This window comes from Erinaceus europaeus, chromosome 2 (assembly GCF_950295315.1).
Source record: "Erinaceus europaeus chromosome 2, mEriEur2.1, whole genome shotgun sequence".
Classification (NCBI taxonomy): Eukaryota; Metazoa; Chordata; class Mammalia; order Eulipotyphla; family Erinaceidae; genus Erinaceus; species Erinaceus europaeus.
The window spans coordinates 164,432,468-164,451,096 of record NC_080163.1 but is presented as its reverse complement, the minus strand read 5'-3'; the positions used below and the strand labels follow the sequence as shown (position 1 = coordinate 164,451,096).

Here is an 18,629-nt window from a genome sequence, read left to right as displayed (position 1 = left end):
CTTTCAAATACTATTGTTTCACCCGTGCAACTCAGCACTATTAAAAAATATATATACATGCAGCAACACACGAACATCCTCTCTAAAATAATTGACTGGTACTCCTCAAAATTATCTAGGAGTCAAAATCAAAGTCTGAAAAATACCAGTGAAGCCTATGCAGACCAGTACATAAAACATGGTATTGGGCAGCCCAGGAATTGGTATAACGGATAAAGTAGTGGCTGCTCAAGCATATGGTACTGAATTCGATCTCTATTATTGAATGTGCCAGTGAAGCTCTGGTTCTCGTGTTTTATAAAGGTGCTATCTAAAACAGAAAAAAATGAAACTGGATTAAGTACAGGAAAGAATTTGAAGACATCATTTCAAAAATGTAGTCTGTAAAAGCACACGAAAATATACTTTAAGAATTTTCACATAACTAATTGCACTGCAATGTATAATCAAGAAACTGAAAATATGCCCACATAAAAACTTGTACATGCTCACAGCACCATTCCAAATGGAAAAACCCCTAAATATCTACCAGTTGATGGTTAAGTAAATAAATGTATGATAAATAGATTAACTGGCACTGATATTGCTATAGCCAGCTCACACACTAAGCACATCACAGATGATCACATACTTCTAGTCTACACAGTATGTCCAAGAAAAATCCATTAAAACTAGATTTAGGGACTGGAAAACAGAATGGAAAGTGAAACCCTAGTGTATCTGAGGTGATCAAAATGTCCTGTAATTAATTAGTGTTGATGACTGAAAGACTGAATACCACTGAATTTTACCTTTTCAAAAAGGTAGATGTAGTGGTATACAAATTGTATCCCAACAAAATTTATTTTGTACTGTTAATGTTTATTATCCAGACAAGTGCTATACTAAGTGAAATAAGTAGACTGAAGTAACATACATTAACAAGGTTTTATTCCCCCTTTCACATGGTTTTTATTTTTGCCTCCAGCGTTATTACTGGGGCACAGTGCCTGTACTACAAACCACAGCTTGACACCTCCCCCCCCATTTGTTGCTGGGTAGGACATACATTGAGAGGGGGAAAGACACCTGCAGACCTGCTTCACCATTTGTGAAGTGAACCCCCCTGTGCAGGTGGGGAGCTGGGGGGGAGCAGGCTCAAACTGGGATCCTTATGCTTATAGAGTACTGTGTTTAACTTGGCCACCTCACATGGTTTTTATTATAGGAATAAAAATCTGAGTAAAAAGAATTTAAAGAAAAACTACACTGAACAAGTCTGTTTTATAAACCTTTATTGGAAAGGCTACAAAGTTTGTATTATCACTGCATTTCTTCACTTCAAGTGGTTGTGGGCAAGTAATCTTGGATACAAAACTACTATACTGCTGACTTGCCCACACTGGTTGTAAATAAATTTTTTGTACAATGGAGGTAGAGTGGATAGGGCAATTATTTAAATCTCAAAGGTCTTAATGCCAGGACACTTGTTTTCCCCTCCAAGTTCTACTACACTTAGAATTAAATTACATGTTACTAGATTTAGGTTCAGGGATGGCATAATATATTAAAAAAAAAAAGTTTAGTCCCCCCCCCCCTTGTTTGCGCTTTACAAATGTAATGTCTGAGAGATGTTCCTTTTCTCTAAAGTTAAGTATCTACCCTGGGAATGAAAAGGTAGTAATTAAAAGATGGAAAGAAGAGCTACAGAACATCCTTTTTCAGTTTTAACCTGATTTTTTGCATACCAGCTTAAGAGACAATAATAATCAACACTTCCCCAGTATCAAATATTCAACTTAAAGGAGACAGAGTATCTAACTTAACATTTAATGAAAACAGCATTTTAAACAGGTTCTATGCAGTCATGGTTTTAATATTGATTTGTTGTTATCTTATTTTTAAAAGGAGGTGGTGATGGGGAGACACAGAAGCTAGGTTAACCTGGCCTCAATGCTGAGAATCGTTAACTTAGGAGTTACACAACTCAGATGTTTTTGACTCTACAAAGCATCAGTTGAAGCAGTAAAAGCCTGTTTTTACTAGCACAGAAAACTTTCCTTTACCTTTCAAAATTAGAGTGAGCATGTACCTACGGCATATACCTCGGGTATATTAAGGGTTGTTTTTAAAAGAACCAGAACTAAGGATACATTCTCCAGTTTAAGGATGCATTTTACAATTCAAATGTTTTTTTTTCCCCCTAAAAATGTGACACAAAGAATAATTTACACCAACCGCTTTTTATTATCGAATTTTAGAAATCTTTCACAAGATGGTCAAAAAAAAAAAAAAAAGGGAAAAAAAAGGGGGGAAATAAGTCCTAAAACTTTACAATGGTAGCTAGGCCATGTTTTTGATTGTTCCCAGACAGCTCCAAACCCAGAGTGCAAAGCCCATTTTTCCATGCATCTAAATGATAGATACAGGCTATGAAATTCTTTATTCTATTTGTAGCAGCTTATGCATGTGCAGCCAAACACAAAGCTTCAGGACAAATTGTACACAAACTTTACAATGTGGGATTTGAATTTAAAATATGAAACATAAAATCTACACAGAACTGATAAAAATCAAGCACTGATACCAGGACTGAAACTTATAACCCATGTGTAAAAGGGAGTCTTGTTTCCTTTCAAGTGCTTTATTCTGCTACAGAAGTCAAAAATGAAGATGTAAAGCTTTGTGGTTAGTTTAAATTATACACTCTGTAGATACTATACCAATTTTAAAAGTTACACACAGACCAACAGATGTCCATCAGTTCATCTGGATTGACTACTCCAGCTGAATTGCTGAAAACAGATCAGGCAATTGTGGAAAGAAAATCCACCTGTGCAATTTGTTTGCAGAGTTTACTGATGGGCACATTGCACTCCTGGTCCATGATGGCTGCTGCTTTCTTCATCAGAACTATCATTATATGCTTCACGCCTCTGACCACCTCCTGAGCCCCGAGTGCTATCAAATTCCTGAAGCTCTACTTCTTCTGTTTCTCCAATTATGTTTGGAACTTCAGGTCTAGATGGCAGAAGATCTTCTAGTTCCTTCATTAAAACAAACAAAAATTAGTTAAGTTTTAAGATAGCTCATCAACATCCCGATACACAATGAATGCTTTAAAAAAAAATTATTTATTTTACCAGAGCACTGCTCAGCTCTGGTTTATGGTGGTGCAGGGGACTGAACCTGGGACTTTGGAGTCTCAGGTATGAGAGTCTCTTTGCATAACCATTATAATGCTATCTACCCCTGCCCATGAATGCTTTTTTCAGAGTTACTTTCCATGGAGTTTGTCTTCCATGACTACCTCATATCCTATTTATTATTCATTCTCCTCCCCTTACTCCCATAAAGATTTACAGTTATGATGCTTGACTTAAGTAATAGGAAAACCCACCCAATAATTTTTTAACTCACTCAAAAAAAGTAGTAAGATCACTTAATCCCAGCACTAAAACTGAATAATTTTTTTAACTCACTCAAAAAAAGTAGTAAGATCACTTAATCCCAGCACTAAAACTGAATAGAAAGTGATAAAGAAACACAACTTATGAGTAGGGTCATGCAAACTGACTCTCATGCTTGAGGCTCCCAGGTCCCAGGTTCAGTTCCTCCCACCATCATAAGCCAGAGCTGAGCAATGCTCTGGCAAAAAAAAGACAACTAAACTTTAAGTCTTTTTTCTTTTTTTTTAAGATTTTATTTATTTATTCCCTTTTGTTGTCCTTGTTGTTTTATTGTTGTAGTTGTCGTCATCGTTGGATATGACAGAGAGCAATGGAGAGAGGAGGGGAAGACAGAGAGAGAGAGAAAGACAGACACCTGCAGACCTGCTTCACCGCCTGTGAAGTGACTCCCCTGCAGGTGGGGAGCCAGGGGCTAGAACCGGGATCCTTAGGCCGGTCCTTGCGCTTTGCGCCACGTGTGACCTGTGCTTTGCACCACGTGTGCTTAACCACCAGACTCTCACTTTACATCATTTATTGCTTAAATTTGTAGAATACTTACAGAAAGTTTGTCTGGGTTGATCCAGTTGTTTTCAGGAAACTGCACATCAAACTTGATGTAAAGATCACCTTTCTCAAAGGGATTACGATACTGTGGCATTCCTTCAGCTCGAACTACACGGACACATCCTATTAAGTAAACAATTGATAAATACAGTAAACTAAGAAAAACTATCTGAGAGTCACATACTATGAAAAAATTATGTAAGTTTTAAATAGCAAGAACAAAAAACATCAAAGGGGGGTGTATCTGACAAAAAAAAATCAAGATGTACCTGGTTCAATTACTTTGCCAGGGGGGTATTTCACCACAATCTGACGTCCATCAAGATGTTTAAATGTGAACTGAAATCCACATAGCGCTTCAACAAGTCCTATTTTATATGTCATGTGTAAATCATTTCCATCTCTTTGAAATATCTACAAATTAAGTACAAAATATAACATTTTAAGAAAATTATGGTTATACTGTTGTTATTTGAATCAATTGTATAACCTTATTTCCTTCCACAATTCATTCTAAAAGTCTCCTTACATTTATATAAGGCAACTTAGCTACTCTCAAAATATGCTACAAATTTCTATTAGGAAAGCACTGAAACTGGGACAACAGTACATAGCAGAGGCTCCAAAAACAAAACCTGAAATTATTATGCTGAAATCTTATAATTATGGCCCACCTGAGCAAAAAAGTACAGAAGACCCTTAGTGAGATTCTGTAGAACTGGTTCACCTTAGAGTGTTCCCTAGATATGAACCTAAAAGTGGAAGGTAAAAATCCAAGTTCAACATAAAGTTTAACCATTAAAGCCGTTGAAGCCAAGGAACGCAACCAAATGTTTCACACATGTACAGATGATCTTTAATTTTAAATAATATTAAAATTTTGTATACAGATCCAAGAAGGATGACAGAGGACCTAGTGGGGATTGTATTGTTATATGGAAAACTGGGAACTGTTATGCATGTATTGTATTTACTGTTGAATGTAAAACATTAATTCCCCAATAAAGAAATTAAAAAAAAAATTTGCTAAGGTGAATGCAAATCAAACAGAAAAAAAAAAAATGTGGGCTGGTCTATCCAGGGAAAGCCAGGAGGCTAGGGTTATGGATCGACCTGCCAATGCCCATGGCCAGAGAAGAAACAATTACAGAAGTCAGAACTCCCACTTTCAGCACCCCAGAGAGAATTTTAGTCCATACTCCCAAAGGGTAAACAATAGCTGTGGTCCAGGAGGTGGCACAGTGGATAAAGCATTAGGCCTTCAAGCAAGAAGTCCCCAGTTCAATCCCCAGCAGCACACATACCAGGGTGATGTCTCGTTATTTTTCTCTTTCTCATTAATAAGAAAACAAACAACAATGACAAAAAAAAAACAATAGCTAAGTTTCTAATGGAGGGGATGGGAGTCAGAACTCTTGGAGTAAGGAATAAGAAGGGATATGTGTTCTTCCATAGGAAAACTCAAGTCTTAAATGATTCCAATAAAAAATGTATCAGGGTTGAGGGTGCTGGGTGGTTGCATACCTGGTTGAGTACACACATTCCCTGAGTACACAAGACCTGGTTTTGAGCTCATAGTCCTCACTGCAAGGGGGAAGCTTCATGAGTAGTGAAGTAGGCCTTTCATGAAGTAGGTCTGCAGGTGTCTCTTTCCCTCTCTATCTCCCTTTTCTCTCCCAATTTTTCTGTCTCATCAAATAAAAGAAATGGGAAAATAAAGATTTTAAAAATTATCAGGGTTATTTTGGGAGAATAGGTAGACTAGATAATTTGATACTAAAATTCACACAAAATAAGAATGGTCAGGGAATTGTTGAACAAGTATAAGTATCCCTAGATACTACGGTTTATATTATGCTAAGTCAAGTCATGCAAACATACATATGCACTGAGATGTGAATTCACAGGACACAAAACACTCAAAACCTACTAGTATTCTTTAAAAATTTGTACTATTTCACTTATTGAAATAGTACAAATCTACTAATCTTGTGGCTTCACAATTCTTGCAGCTCAAGTGTTGGCTGTAACAAGAACTCCCCAAGTATTTTTTTTTTTTTTTAGATGATTCAGAATACCGTCAGCGATGAGTTAAGCACCATACTGGGCCTAAATCTCATATTGGGCCCAAAGTTCTCCAGTCCAAGAAGTAGCAACTTTTTAAAAATTATTCCCTTTTGTTGCCTTTGCTTCATTGTTGTTGCTATTGATGTCATCTTTGTTGGGTAGGACAGAGAGAAATGGAGAGGAGGGGAAGAGAAAGGCAGACACCTGCAGACCTGCTTCACCAACTGTGAAGTGACTCCCCTACAGGTGGGGGGAGCTGGGGGCTTGAACTGGGATACTTATGCTGGTCCTTGTGCTTTGCTCCACCTGCACTTAACCCTCTGCACTACTGCCTGACTCCCTAGAAGTAGCAACTTTTGATCTTTTACTAGGTCACTTCCCATTCTAACTTTTAACATCTTCTAATTTCTTCTTCCAACATTTAATAAAAAAAAGAAAAAAAAAAAAATCAGAGCACTGCCTAGGCTTTGGCTTAAGGGATTGCCAGGGACTGACTCAGGGACCTCTGGGATTCCAAGCATGCAAATCCTATGTTTGAACACAGGTGAACTATCTCCATTTACCCAGGAATTTAAAGGAAGTATTGTGGGCATGGCCCTGGCCCCCATTTGCCTTGTCATTATTTGTCTGAGATAGGTGCATAGACAATGTTCTGGGAAGGCCTGTAAGTAAACTGAATACTAATAGCTACCATGTAACCTTTTATATAAGGATTAGACTAACTAGTACCCGCTTCTCTGGCGACTTATATTAGCATTACCTTCTCTTAATTTTCTCTTCTAGGTATAAGCATAATAAAGAATAAAATAGTAGGGGAACTTACATAAATGCAATTAAAGGATGATACCCAACTTGCCAAACCTTTCTACATTCAACAAATTTGGGTCATTACTAAAAATGTATGCACATTAAAGAGTAGTCCATTTGCAGTGAGTCAATAAATGTAGTAAGAAAGCAGAGATACCTAAAGACACCAGAAAGTACCTATTGAAATAGTTTCTACCAAGACCTAGATACCCTCCTTACCTACCTCCTATTGAACGTCCCTCAACCACTTCAAAGCTAACCATGTCAAGGTAAGGACTGCAAAAGCTGAGTAAGGGCAAGAGACTGGCATACTTGAATGATGACTCTTTAGTCACTACTGGGCCACCTCATCACCTGGGGCCCTGGTCGGGCAATCCTGGGATTCCCACAGACACTGTGGGCCTCGACCTCAGGTGGATCCCTCACTACTGTCACTGCATCTCCATCAGGAACAACGGACCCCTTTGTGGGCCCCTATCAGACCTTGATCTCAGTATGGGTCAAAAAGGGTAGGGAATGTTCCATTCTCCAAAGGGAGGTTGGATAACATATTCTACCTATCACCCGAGGATGATAGGTCCTAGAATTTCCCTAGCCCTGACCACAGAATGCCAGCTCAGACCTGCAGGGGTTATATAGGCTCCTGTGCTATGTGCCCCAGATCAAATTAATGAGATTTACAGTTAACAATATTTATGTACTTTCCCCATATTTGGTAGCTCATTTCTTCCCTGATCCAGCTTTCTAGTCCTTTTTCCAACTATGACACCATCTCCCCAAACAATAACCTGGGTCCATCTGCATGTTAGATGTCCAGCTCAGACAGTAACTAGTGGGGTCATGGGACCCTTGGAATATACCTAGGGTAGACCTACTGACTTTTTCCAAAACAAAGACCCCAAATCTTCATCTGCAATATTCCAGCCTTTAGGTTCATGATTAGTCAACAATTTGTTCTGCTTTATATCTTTAACTCTTCTTCAGCCACCAGGTTCCAGATGCTACCATGATGCCAATCTGACTTTGCAGATGACCCTACCAATGTATCCTGGAGCCCCACCTCCCCAGATCCCTACCCCACTAGGTAAAGAGAGAGGCAGACTGGGAGTATGGATCGACTTACCAATGCCCATGTTCGGCGGGGAAGCAGTTATAGAAGCCAGACCTTCCGCCTTCTGCACCCCATAATGATCCTGGATCCATACTCCCAGAGGGGATAAAGAATTGGAAAGCTATCAAGGGAGGGGATTGGATACAGAGTTCTGGTGGTGGGAATTGTGTGCAACTGTACCCCTCTATTTTTTAATTTTTTAAAAAATTTATTTATTTCCTTTTTTGTTGTCCTTGTTTTATTGTTGCAGTTATTATTGATGTTGTTGTTGGATAGGACAGAGAGAAATGGAGAGAGGAGGGGAAGACAGAGAGGGGAAGAGAAAGACAAGACACCTGCAGACCTGTTACACTGCTTGTGAAGCTCCTCCCCTGCAGGTGAAGAGCCGGGGGCTCAAACGGTATTCTTACTCCGGACCTTGCACTTTGCACCACATGTGCTTAACTCGCTGCGCTACCGCCCGACTCCCAACTGTACCCTTCTTATCCTACGGTCTTGTCAGTATTTCCATTTTATAAATAACAATAAAAAAAATAGTGCAAATACTACTAAGTACTAGACCATACTGCTAAAGACAATTTTTTCTTTTATGTATAACAAATATTGAAAGAAATTTAAATGTAAAATTGTTTTAAAACATAAAACTGGGGGCTGGGTGGTCCCACACTTGGTTGAGCACACACGTGGCAATGTGCAAGGACTCAGGTTAGAGCACCTGCAGGGGGAAAGCTTTTTGAGTGGTGAGGCAGTGCTGCAGGTATCTCTCTGTCGCTCTTCCTCTATCTCTCCCCTCTCTCTAGATTTCTGGGTGCTTCTATCCAATAAAGATTAAAAATAAATAAATAAATAAATAAATAAAAACATAAAACCTTTTAAGGTTAAGTTCACCTGATTACTCAGTATGTAACACAAACAGAACAGCAACAAGGAACTGAAGCCATATCTATTCACCACCCATAAGTTTCTGGGGGAGTCGAGCAGTAGCGCTGCGGGCTAAGCGCAGGCAGCACAAAGCACAAGGACCGGCTTAAGGATCCCAGTTCGAGCCCCCGGCTCCCCACCTGCAGGGGAGTCACTTCACAGGTGGTGAAGCAGGTCTGCAGGTGTCTTTCTCTCCCCTTCTCTGTCTTCCCCTCCTCTCTCCATTTCTCTGTCCTATCCAACAATGACGACATCAATAACAACAATTACTACAACAATAAAACAACAAGGGCAACAAAAGGGAATAAATAAATAAATACTAAAATAATAAGTTTCAGGGAGTCGGGCAGTAGTGCAGGTGCAAGGACGGAAATAAGGATACTGGTTTGAGCCCCTGGCTTCCCATCTGCAGGGGAGTCGCTTCACAAGCAGTGAAGCAGTGTGAAGCAGGTCTGCAGGTGTCTATCTTTCTCTCCTCTCTCCATTTCTCTCTGTCCTAACAATGACAACATCAATAACAATAACTACACAACAATAAAAAACAAGGGCAACAAAAGGGAAAATAAATTTTAAAAAATGGGAGAAAAGTTTCAGTGAAAATATCAATTCATATGGCAGAGATAAAAGATTACTTTAGAATATGCACTGCAAGACATGATTTTGGTCTTAAGGAAAAACAAACAAAAAAAACCAATGATAGTCTGTGTAGAACTGAAACTGTAGAAGATGAAGATAGCCCACAGGACTGCAAGCAAGTAGCTCCAGCTTCAATCACTGTCACCACCAAGAGCCTGAGATGAGTGGTCCTCCAGTCAAAAATAATCAAATGGGGAGTCGGGCTGCAGTGCAGCGGGTTAAGCGCAGGTGGCGCAAAGCACAAGGACCGGCATAAGGATCCCGGTTCGAACCCCGGCTCCCCACCTGCAGGGGAGTCGCTTCACAGGCAGTGAAGCAGGTCTGCAGGTGTCTGTCTTTCTCTCCTCCTCTCTGTCTTCCCCTCCTCTCTCCATTTCTCTCTGTCCTATCCAACAACGACAACAACAATAATAACTACAACAATAAAACAACAAGGGCAACAAAAGGGAATAAATATTTTAAAAATAATAATAATAATCAAATGAACTCTTCCCATAGCTTCTTACTGTAGCTCCCTTGCTTGTCTGCTACATCTATCAGTTCTTCTGAACTCAGACTGACCACTCAACATTATGTATGTTCAGTGTTACACTAGGGAACCCAAACGTCTAACCTGTATTTTAGAAAACTCATTTCAGAAGAAAACAAAAAAAGTTACCTCATGTTCTTTTTCTTGTAGCAAAAGAACAATGTCTCCTGGTTCCACTCCTGGGGCCTGGTCTGCCTCTCCAGTGAATGTAATTCTCTGTCCATGTTTCATGCCTTTGTCTACGTGCACTTCAAGAATCTTGACTTCTTTAATCACCTTCTTCCCTTCACATTTTTTACAGCGATCTTTTTCATTAATCACCTCTCCTGAAAAAAAGAGGCCATTCGAACTTCTAACAAGAGTACACTTAAGTAGAGTAAGTCTGGATAATGCCCCCATTCAGTAATTTTTTTTTTGTCTTTAATTGCAAAATAAAGTTTTACTTAAAGTACAGTTTATAATAATAAAAATCTGAATGATCCAGGTATCTTCTCTACTTAAAAGGTTAGTGTTTCTTAAACAATACTACGCTGAAAACAAAGCCTCAAGGATCATGGAAGTAAAATGGGCAGTAAGATGTTTTTTTTTTTCTATAAATGTTTTAACTTAGTTTCACATAAGTTAAAAAATGACAAGACATTCCAAAATGAAATTTAAATAGCCATTAAAAGTTACCAAAGCATTGTATGGCTAGTACTGAATGTTACTGATTCACAGATAAAATCCTGCCCACATACCCTGTTATGGATCTTTGTTTTATATATAATACTGAAATTTTCTAAGACTAATGAGAGATGGCTGAATTTTAGTTGGCACTCAGACCACAATCTCTATGCTATGTTTAAGGCAGCTTCTTTTCTACATTTCTCCCTTCTTTTATTTGTGGAGAGAAACTGAAGAGGAAGGAGGGAGATAGAAAAAGAGACACCTGTAACACTGCTTCACTGATCATGAAGTCCCTTGCAGGTGGGGACCCGGTGCTTAAGCCCAGCTCCTTGACCATGTTAACATATGAACAACCTGGTGAGGCACCCTCAAGCCCTTCTTCTATGTAACCTTGCCAAGTATAACAAAGCAAAACTGAGGCTGTACATACTATGCTGTGATAAAAGAGCATTTATTGGAAGTCAGGCAGTAGTGTAGTGGGTTAAGCGCACGTGGCATGAAGCGCAAGGACCAGCATAACGATCCCCACCTGCAGGGGAGTCGCTTCACAAGTGGTGAAGCAGAGTCTGCAGGTGTCTATCTTGCCCTCCCCTCTCCACTTCTCTGTCCTATCTAACAACAATGACATCAAATAACAGTAACTACAACAATAAAAAACAAGGGCAACAAAAGGGAAGAAAAAAAAAGAGCATTTATTTCTTCTCTTTTCTAAACCAGAACATTGTTCAGCTTTAGCTTATGGTGGTGCAAGGAACTGAACCTGGGACTTAAAAGCCTTAGACAGGAAGAGTCTTTTTGCATAACCATTATGCTATCTCCCCTGCCGGAGCATTTTTTACATTAAAATTTTTTTTTTTAACATTTTTTGATCAGCTCTGGCTTATGGTATTGCTGGGGACCGAACCTGGAACTCTGGAACCTCAGGCATGACAGTCTCTTTGCATAGCCATTATGCTATCTACCCCCACCCCCAAATCACTGATCTCTGATTATTGGCACATTGTTCATGCATTTTTCTAGAACACTGCTTTCACAAAGCATGCTTTGCACTAGAATTACAGAGAGCATGAGAAAAGATTTTCATTCAATTTCAGTTTCTTGAGGGTGGGAATTTTCATCAACTTTAACAAAGTATAATGAGTAAAAAAAAAAAAATTCCTATCACAGCATAGTATGTACAATCTCAGTTTTACTTTATCAAACATGCAAGAATACATAGAAGAGGGGCTGGGTGGTACCAATAAGGTTGTTGTAGGTGTCTCAACTCATCTTCTATCCAAAATAAATTAAAAAATGAAGTGTCCATGGGGTGGAGCACGCTGTAGAGCATACATATTATCTATCGTGTGCAGGGATTTGGGTTTAAGTCCTTGGTTCCCCCCATCCACATCTGGGAAGTTTCAGTGTAGTAGAACAGTGCTGCAGAGTCTCTCTCTATTAAACAAACATCTTGATAGCCTGGGTAACAAATAAAAAAAAATATTAGCCACATTCAAATGTGACTAGTGGCTATAGTAGAAGATTATCACACATAGAGAGAACATTTCTATCACAAAAACTTGACAGCACTCCTCTAGAAAAGCACAACTGTAGAAAAGGGGTTAGCAAAGATCTACAGGCTAAATTTGACATGCTCTGGGGTCCCCCCCAGAGGGGTGAACCACTGGCTTCTGGTTGAGAATGGGGTTTGAACCTGAAGCTCTGTCTGCCTCAGTGCAGAGCCACTATACCAAGTCAGCACTCTGCCATGTTCTGGTTTTGTAAATATTTTCATTGAAATTTTTTCCATGGGGGTAGATAATGGTTATGCAAAGAGACTCTCATGCCTGAGGCTCTTAAGTCCCTGGCTGAATCCCATGTACCACCATAAGCCAGAGCCGATTAGTGCTCTGGATATATATATATATATGTTTCTGCCCAATTGATTACACATTCTGCTAAAGGGTAAAAGTAAATTATTGGCTTTTTTGGTTGAATTTCAGTTCTCTATCCCATGAGCTGACAACAGAGGCAGGAGGAGGGGCAGAGGGAGAGAGAAGGAAACTTTGGCACTGAGCTTTCTTTCAATTCTGTGGGGGCTAGGCTTGAAACTTGATTGCATTTATGGTAAAGCTCAACAGTTTTTGTCAGCCTAGTAGGAGTTTCAAAAACCATTCTGCCCACAAAGTCTTAAGTCTATAAGGGGCTGGGTGGTGGCATAGCTGGTTGAGAGCACATGTTTCACTGTGCAAGGACCCAGGTTCAATCCCCTAGTCCCCACCTACAAAGGGCAAGCTTCATGAGTGGTGAAGCAAGTTTCTCTTCTACTCTATCCCCCCCCCCCATATCTGGCTGCCTCTATCAAATAAAGATAATAATAAAAAAGGCTATAGTAAAATGTATCAGGATAAAAATTTGTCTATCAAATTTATTATTTGTATATACATCTATTATAATTTTCATTTTCTGTTGTAACTAATATTCTTTTTTTTTTTTTTTGCCTCCAGGGTTATTGCTGGGGCTCAATGCCTGCACCATGAATCCACTGCTCTTGGAGGCCATTTTTCCCCCTTTTTGTTGCCCTTGTTGTAGCCCTGTTGTGGTTATTACTGTTACTATTGATGTCGTTCACTGTTGGATAGGACAGAGAGAAATGGAGAGAGATGGGGAAGACAGGGAGGGGGAGAGACAGATAAGACACCTGCAGACCTGCTTCACCGCCTGTGAAGCAACTCCCCTGCAGGTGGGGAGCCGGGGGCTCAAACCGGGATCCTTACTCCGGTCCTTGCGCTTTGTGCCACGTGTGCTAAATCCACTGCGCTACCACCCGATACCCCGTAACTAATATTCTTAACAAGGATCCAGCACACACTGTAAAGGGAAACTGAATTCCTCTCCAAATCATGCATTTCCAATTTCAACACAAAAGCAAACTGGCACGCATACCTTCTCCATTACAGTCAGAACACACAGACTGCATCTGTTGTACCATTCCTGGAGCCAGCTGTCTGATCATAATGCGCACACCTCGACCACGGCAAGCACTACACTTCTGAACAGCTCCAGATTTTCCACCTTGGCTAAAACAAATGGAAGTGTAAATTAGACATTTACTCAAAAGACCATTCCAAAAAGCCGTGAAAACAGGAATTGGACTCTTTACTCCCCAATGGCTTATAATTAAACTGAGCTTGAAAGTATCAAAAAAAAAAAAAAACTGTGCTAGGGATAGGAAGATAGCATAATGTTCATGGCCTGAGGTTTAATCCACAGTACTACTATAAACTAAAGCTGAGCAGTGAGTGCTCTGGTTCAAAAAAAAAAAAAAAAACACTGTGCTAAGTAGTTAAAAATCATAAGTAATTCTTAGCTGTTGTAGATACTGTACCATTAAAATAATGTTTATTCCATAAACCAGAACATGTACTTACCCACTACATGCACTACAGAGTACATTCTTGCTAAGTTGTAGTTTTGTTGTTTTGCCATTATACAGATCTTCTAAAGATACTCTAGAGAGAAAAGAATTAGGGTCACTCAGGTTTTCTCATGGCCTCTTAAATACAAGATATAAATGCAAACAGATACAGCAAATGCCACTATAGCCTTTTAAAACAAAGGATTAAACAAAAGCTTGCATTAAGTCAACTAATGTCAACGGAGGTTTAATTGTGGGCAACAGTTTAGAGACACTGGCATTCTCCACCAGTGGGGCTATACTAAGCACAATTCTCTACGAGGCAATTTAATTACATTTATTAACTTCCAAACACTGCCTGCCTGGGAATCATTACTAAGCAGAGATGGAAAGAAATGTTGTGAAGTCATTCAAAACTGACACAATGCCGGAAAATCTTGTCTGTTAATAGAGTAGGGAACTAACAAACAAAAAGAAAAGGAAATAAAACTTTACTGAATTTCATTGTAATTAAATACATGGAGGAAAATCTTCCTACTTGCTCTATGTTGTTATACATCTTTATGTTTATATATATGACAGATGTAATCTGGTACTTTTGCCCAAGAATAAATATGTAAAATATAAAAATGTGTAAGGTACTATAGTATGCTCTCAATTCTGTTTAACATCTTTATAAATAAAACACTGACACAAACTGGATAACCTTATTCTGGAAGAACTCCAGGTAGGCATTATTGTATTAAATAATATAACTGAACTATGTGCTTAGCATAAGCACTTGAGGGTAAATTATAAGTTTAAAAAATTTCTTAGACCATTTTCATATCAAAGAAAAATGTGACAGATCCATACTGCATTGGTATTACAGAATATCCACCAAATGGTCATTTTCTGAGGATAAATTCTTTCTAATGCTACTCCACAGATTCTGCTTTATTTCCTTTAATTTACCCAAACGTGAACTAAACAATAAAACTATTGCAAATATACTTTGCACATCAGCCTCTAGCATTTGCAAGTAAAACCACTGCTGGATCATGAAAAAACTAATGGGACCTTACAAATTTTGCAAAGTGAAAGTTATTTTCATAATAGAAAGGGCTCAAGGCTAAGATCAAGGTCAGACACCATTGATAAGTTGCCAGGTTAATATCAAGTTTTGAAGCCAACAAGCTCCATGGAAACCAATTTAGGAAAGCTCCCCTCTGAGTGACAAGTAGCAACTAAATCTTATGAAACAAACTACACAGACATCAACACATAGTTTTAAAATAAAAGGCAACGTAAAGATTTAAGTACTTTACAGAGAATAATCTTAAATCCTATAGAAAATGGAAGCTTCTAAACCATTATTATTTTTTTTTAACTCAAAACACCAATTAAGATCTGTTACAGTATGCATTTGGGCTATCAAATTCAATTTAGTTACCGAAACGAGGACAGTTAGGCAAATGAAAGGTTTTCATCTCTATTTCTGTGGCACTGTGGCCACACACAAGTGATTCTACTGCACTCCTCAGGCTTTCATTCCTTCTTTCTTTTAATTTTGGATCAGAAATATCTATCTTGGGGGGTAACAGTACCACCACCACCACCACCACCCCATGGAACTTCTCTTAACACTATGGTGCTCCCATGTGATGCCATGGCTTTGTATCTACCAACTGGGGCTATGCACATGGTAAAGTTCAGAGGCTATTTTGATTCAAAGGTTTTTCTCTTCTGATTTTAACAGAAGTTCTTTGATACTTTTCCTCTTCTGAATAATATCACTATATATAGTACTTAATATACTTTTTCAAAGTAAAGAAGATATTCACTTGAGTGGATGCATCATGTCTTCTCCTCTTCTTCTGCCATTTCGACTTCTACTCTGATTGCCCATGAAGCCGAACAATCCCCCACCAAAAATGTGAGAGAAAATGTCGTCCATGCCACCACCTCCACCACTACCTTCCCGAAGACCTTGTTCTCCATATCTGTCATATAACTCTCGCTTCTCAGGATTTGATAGTACTTCATATGCAAAGCTTATTTCTTTAAACTATAAAAAAGGAAAAAGATGTCTTTTCAAATATAATAGTAACAGTTGGAGAAATTTAATTAGCTTAATTTTTTAAAATCATTTTTATTAGAGTCACCAGAGCACTGCTCTGGCCTCTGTGGTACCAAAGGTCAAACATAGAATCCTCACAGGTGCAAGGAAGGTGCTCTACCCACTTAACTCACAAAACCACCTCCCCAACCACAAGACTTTCCAATAAAGCCACAAGTTACCTTTGATTTGAATATCTTTTAAAATATCTACCAATGTCCCAGAATATTAATATTCTCATTGCAAAATACTCAAAATAAAATCTGGCTCCACAGGCTTTCCTTACAATATTCCCTTTATCAAAGAAGGCAATTTAAATTTAAAAGAAAGATCTAGTGGTAGGGTGAGTCTCAAATAACTTACTTTGTCTCCAGCATTTGGATTCTTATCAGGATGGTACTCCTTGGCTAACTTTCTGTACGCCTTCAATAAAGAACACAACAAAGTTAAAAACAAAGACCAATTTAAAGACCTTTGGGTACAAAAGTTTATTTTATATATTTTAAGATGCATCTTTTACTTAAGATATATTTTGTAAAACAAAACAAATGAACAAAAAAACCAGTGAACAAAAAACAATGGTTATGTAAAAAAGCACTGATTTATCCAACATATGAGGAGTAAGATACTAAATCCTGGGTGCCAATGCAAGCACCTCTATGTTCTACCCAGTCATCTCCCTGATTACTAAAATGTATCTTTTAAAAATTCACTAATTGTCTAGCACTGTTTATCTCCATATTAATTTAATAAAAACAAAGCAGACAGTAATTACATTCAAAAGTAGACTATACTGACGGCAGAATTACAACTATAAAGAGAAAAAAGTATTTCAAAAAATTCCGTATCTTCCATACTGTCAAATGTCTTGGCGGTCAGTAAACTGACTAAGATTCCAATAAACGTGAGGGAAATGCTTATTACAAAGCTTTACAGACTGCAAAGCATCACTGACAGCCAAACTCAGGTAGAAATTCCTGCTCGTAATGGCTATCTTCTTTTAATTGCTGTTTTAGCTTCATGTGGTGCACTAGTGGGGTCTGAATTAACTGGAGTCCAGTTTCAAGTCGCATTCAGTTAGGTAACTGGAAGATACAGTATTAGTGTCTTCATTCAGACACATGGATTATATAACACATGCAAGCATTTCCGGTAAGGTTAACAGGAAGTCAATCCCTTTTCCTCTCATTTTTACTCCTTCCACCAACTAAGGTGCACGCTCATGTCCTGTGCTTAACCATCCGGATCCTCCAAGCCCTGAGGGGAGGTGGTGGGGCTCAGTCAAATGCTTCAAGTGCTTTGAGATCCTGGAAGATTCTCCGTCTTGCAAGCGCGATTGACGACGCCTCCCATTTATTTTTAGTCAGTGGACACTCAGGTGTTTGGCTGGAACCCAGCTGATTCCAGACCGGGTACAGGACGTTTGGATTACCTGTCTACAAAACAATGTTCCCAAACCAGACCTCCGCCACCTCCGGGTCAATGGGCGGGGGAGTACCCCCGCGGCCGGGCTCCTGGGAAACAGGCCCAACAGACCCGGGGCCCCGGGCGGGGGCAGCCTCCACCCTCGCGCCGGGCGCCGGCGTCCGCGGCGTCGACCAGCTCCCTGCGGAGGCCGGGATGCTCCGGGCGCATCAGTCCAACCTGTTTTTCCAGGGGGTGACCTCGGCGCCGGCCGGGCCGCGCACGCAGCCGCCTCCCGCCCCGGGAGCTCCCAGCCGCCGGCGGCGGCGGTCGGGGGAGGGAAGAAGCTTCTCCGTCACGTTTACGCAGAGCTGGGGTTTTCTTTGCTGTATTTACGGGCGGGGCCCGAGGCCCAAGGTCAGCCGAGGCCGAGCACGCGCCCCGCGGCAGGCCCCTCTCGGCGCCGCGGCCCCCGGCCTGGGCGCTGTGGGGTCAGCGCCGGCGCCGGCTCGCGGGCCGCCCCGTAGCGAGGCCTGGCCGCCCGGAGCGGCTCAGGCCCGCGCCCCGTACACCCTGCTCGTTTGGTCCGCTCCGCAATACCTTCTTTAGCTCGTTCTCGCTGGCGCCAGGAGGGACGCCCAGGATATCGTAGAGCTTCGTGTCAGCCACGTTCGCCATGGCGGCCAGCTGGGCAACGCGAGGGCAGGAAGGCGGAGGAGCTGTCGGAGCGGTACCGGGCCCACAGCGTCGGCAGCGGCAGCGCAGGCCCAGACAGACAGCAAGGGGGAAGTGGGGGCGGGGCCGAACTTTGACCCGGCGCACGGCGCGCCGTGACGTCGACACGTGACGCCCACCTCGGAACGCAGGGCCGAGGCCGTTGCTGGTGGGGACAAGTTCTTTTGCCCCGGGTCAGGGTGAGACCCGGCCCCGAATTAAGAGACTGGGGTACATTGCTGCAGCCTGTAAGGGCCCAGCTTCCCAGGAAAGGGCTTTCCGGA

The 18,629-nt window shown here is 40.5% G+C and overlaps 1 protein-coding gene across 1 annotated transcript; it reads right to left on the bottom strand.

Annotated features, from left to right (window-relative positions):
• Positions 1-1,797: 1,797 nt before the first annotated feature.
• On the bottom strand, positions 1,798-18,424 carry DNAJA2 (DnaJ heat shock protein family (Hsp40) member A2). The gene is made up of 9 exons (XM_007537711.2): positions 18,232-18,424; positions 16,591-16,650; positions 15,953-16,176; positions 14,143-14,223; positions 13,658-13,791; positions 10,196-10,392; positions 4,265-4,409; positions 3,991-4,118; positions 1,798-3,026 (listed from the first exon to the last, which is right to left on the bottom strand). The coding sequence occupies exons 1-9, from the start codon at positions 18,307-18,309 to the stop codon at positions 2,835-2,837; spliced, it is 1,239 nt and encodes a 412-aa protein (XP_007537773.1). The 5' UTR covers positions 18,310-18,424; the 3' UTR covers positions 1,798-2,834.
• Between the last annotated feature and the right edge of the window lie 205 nt (positions 18,425-18,629).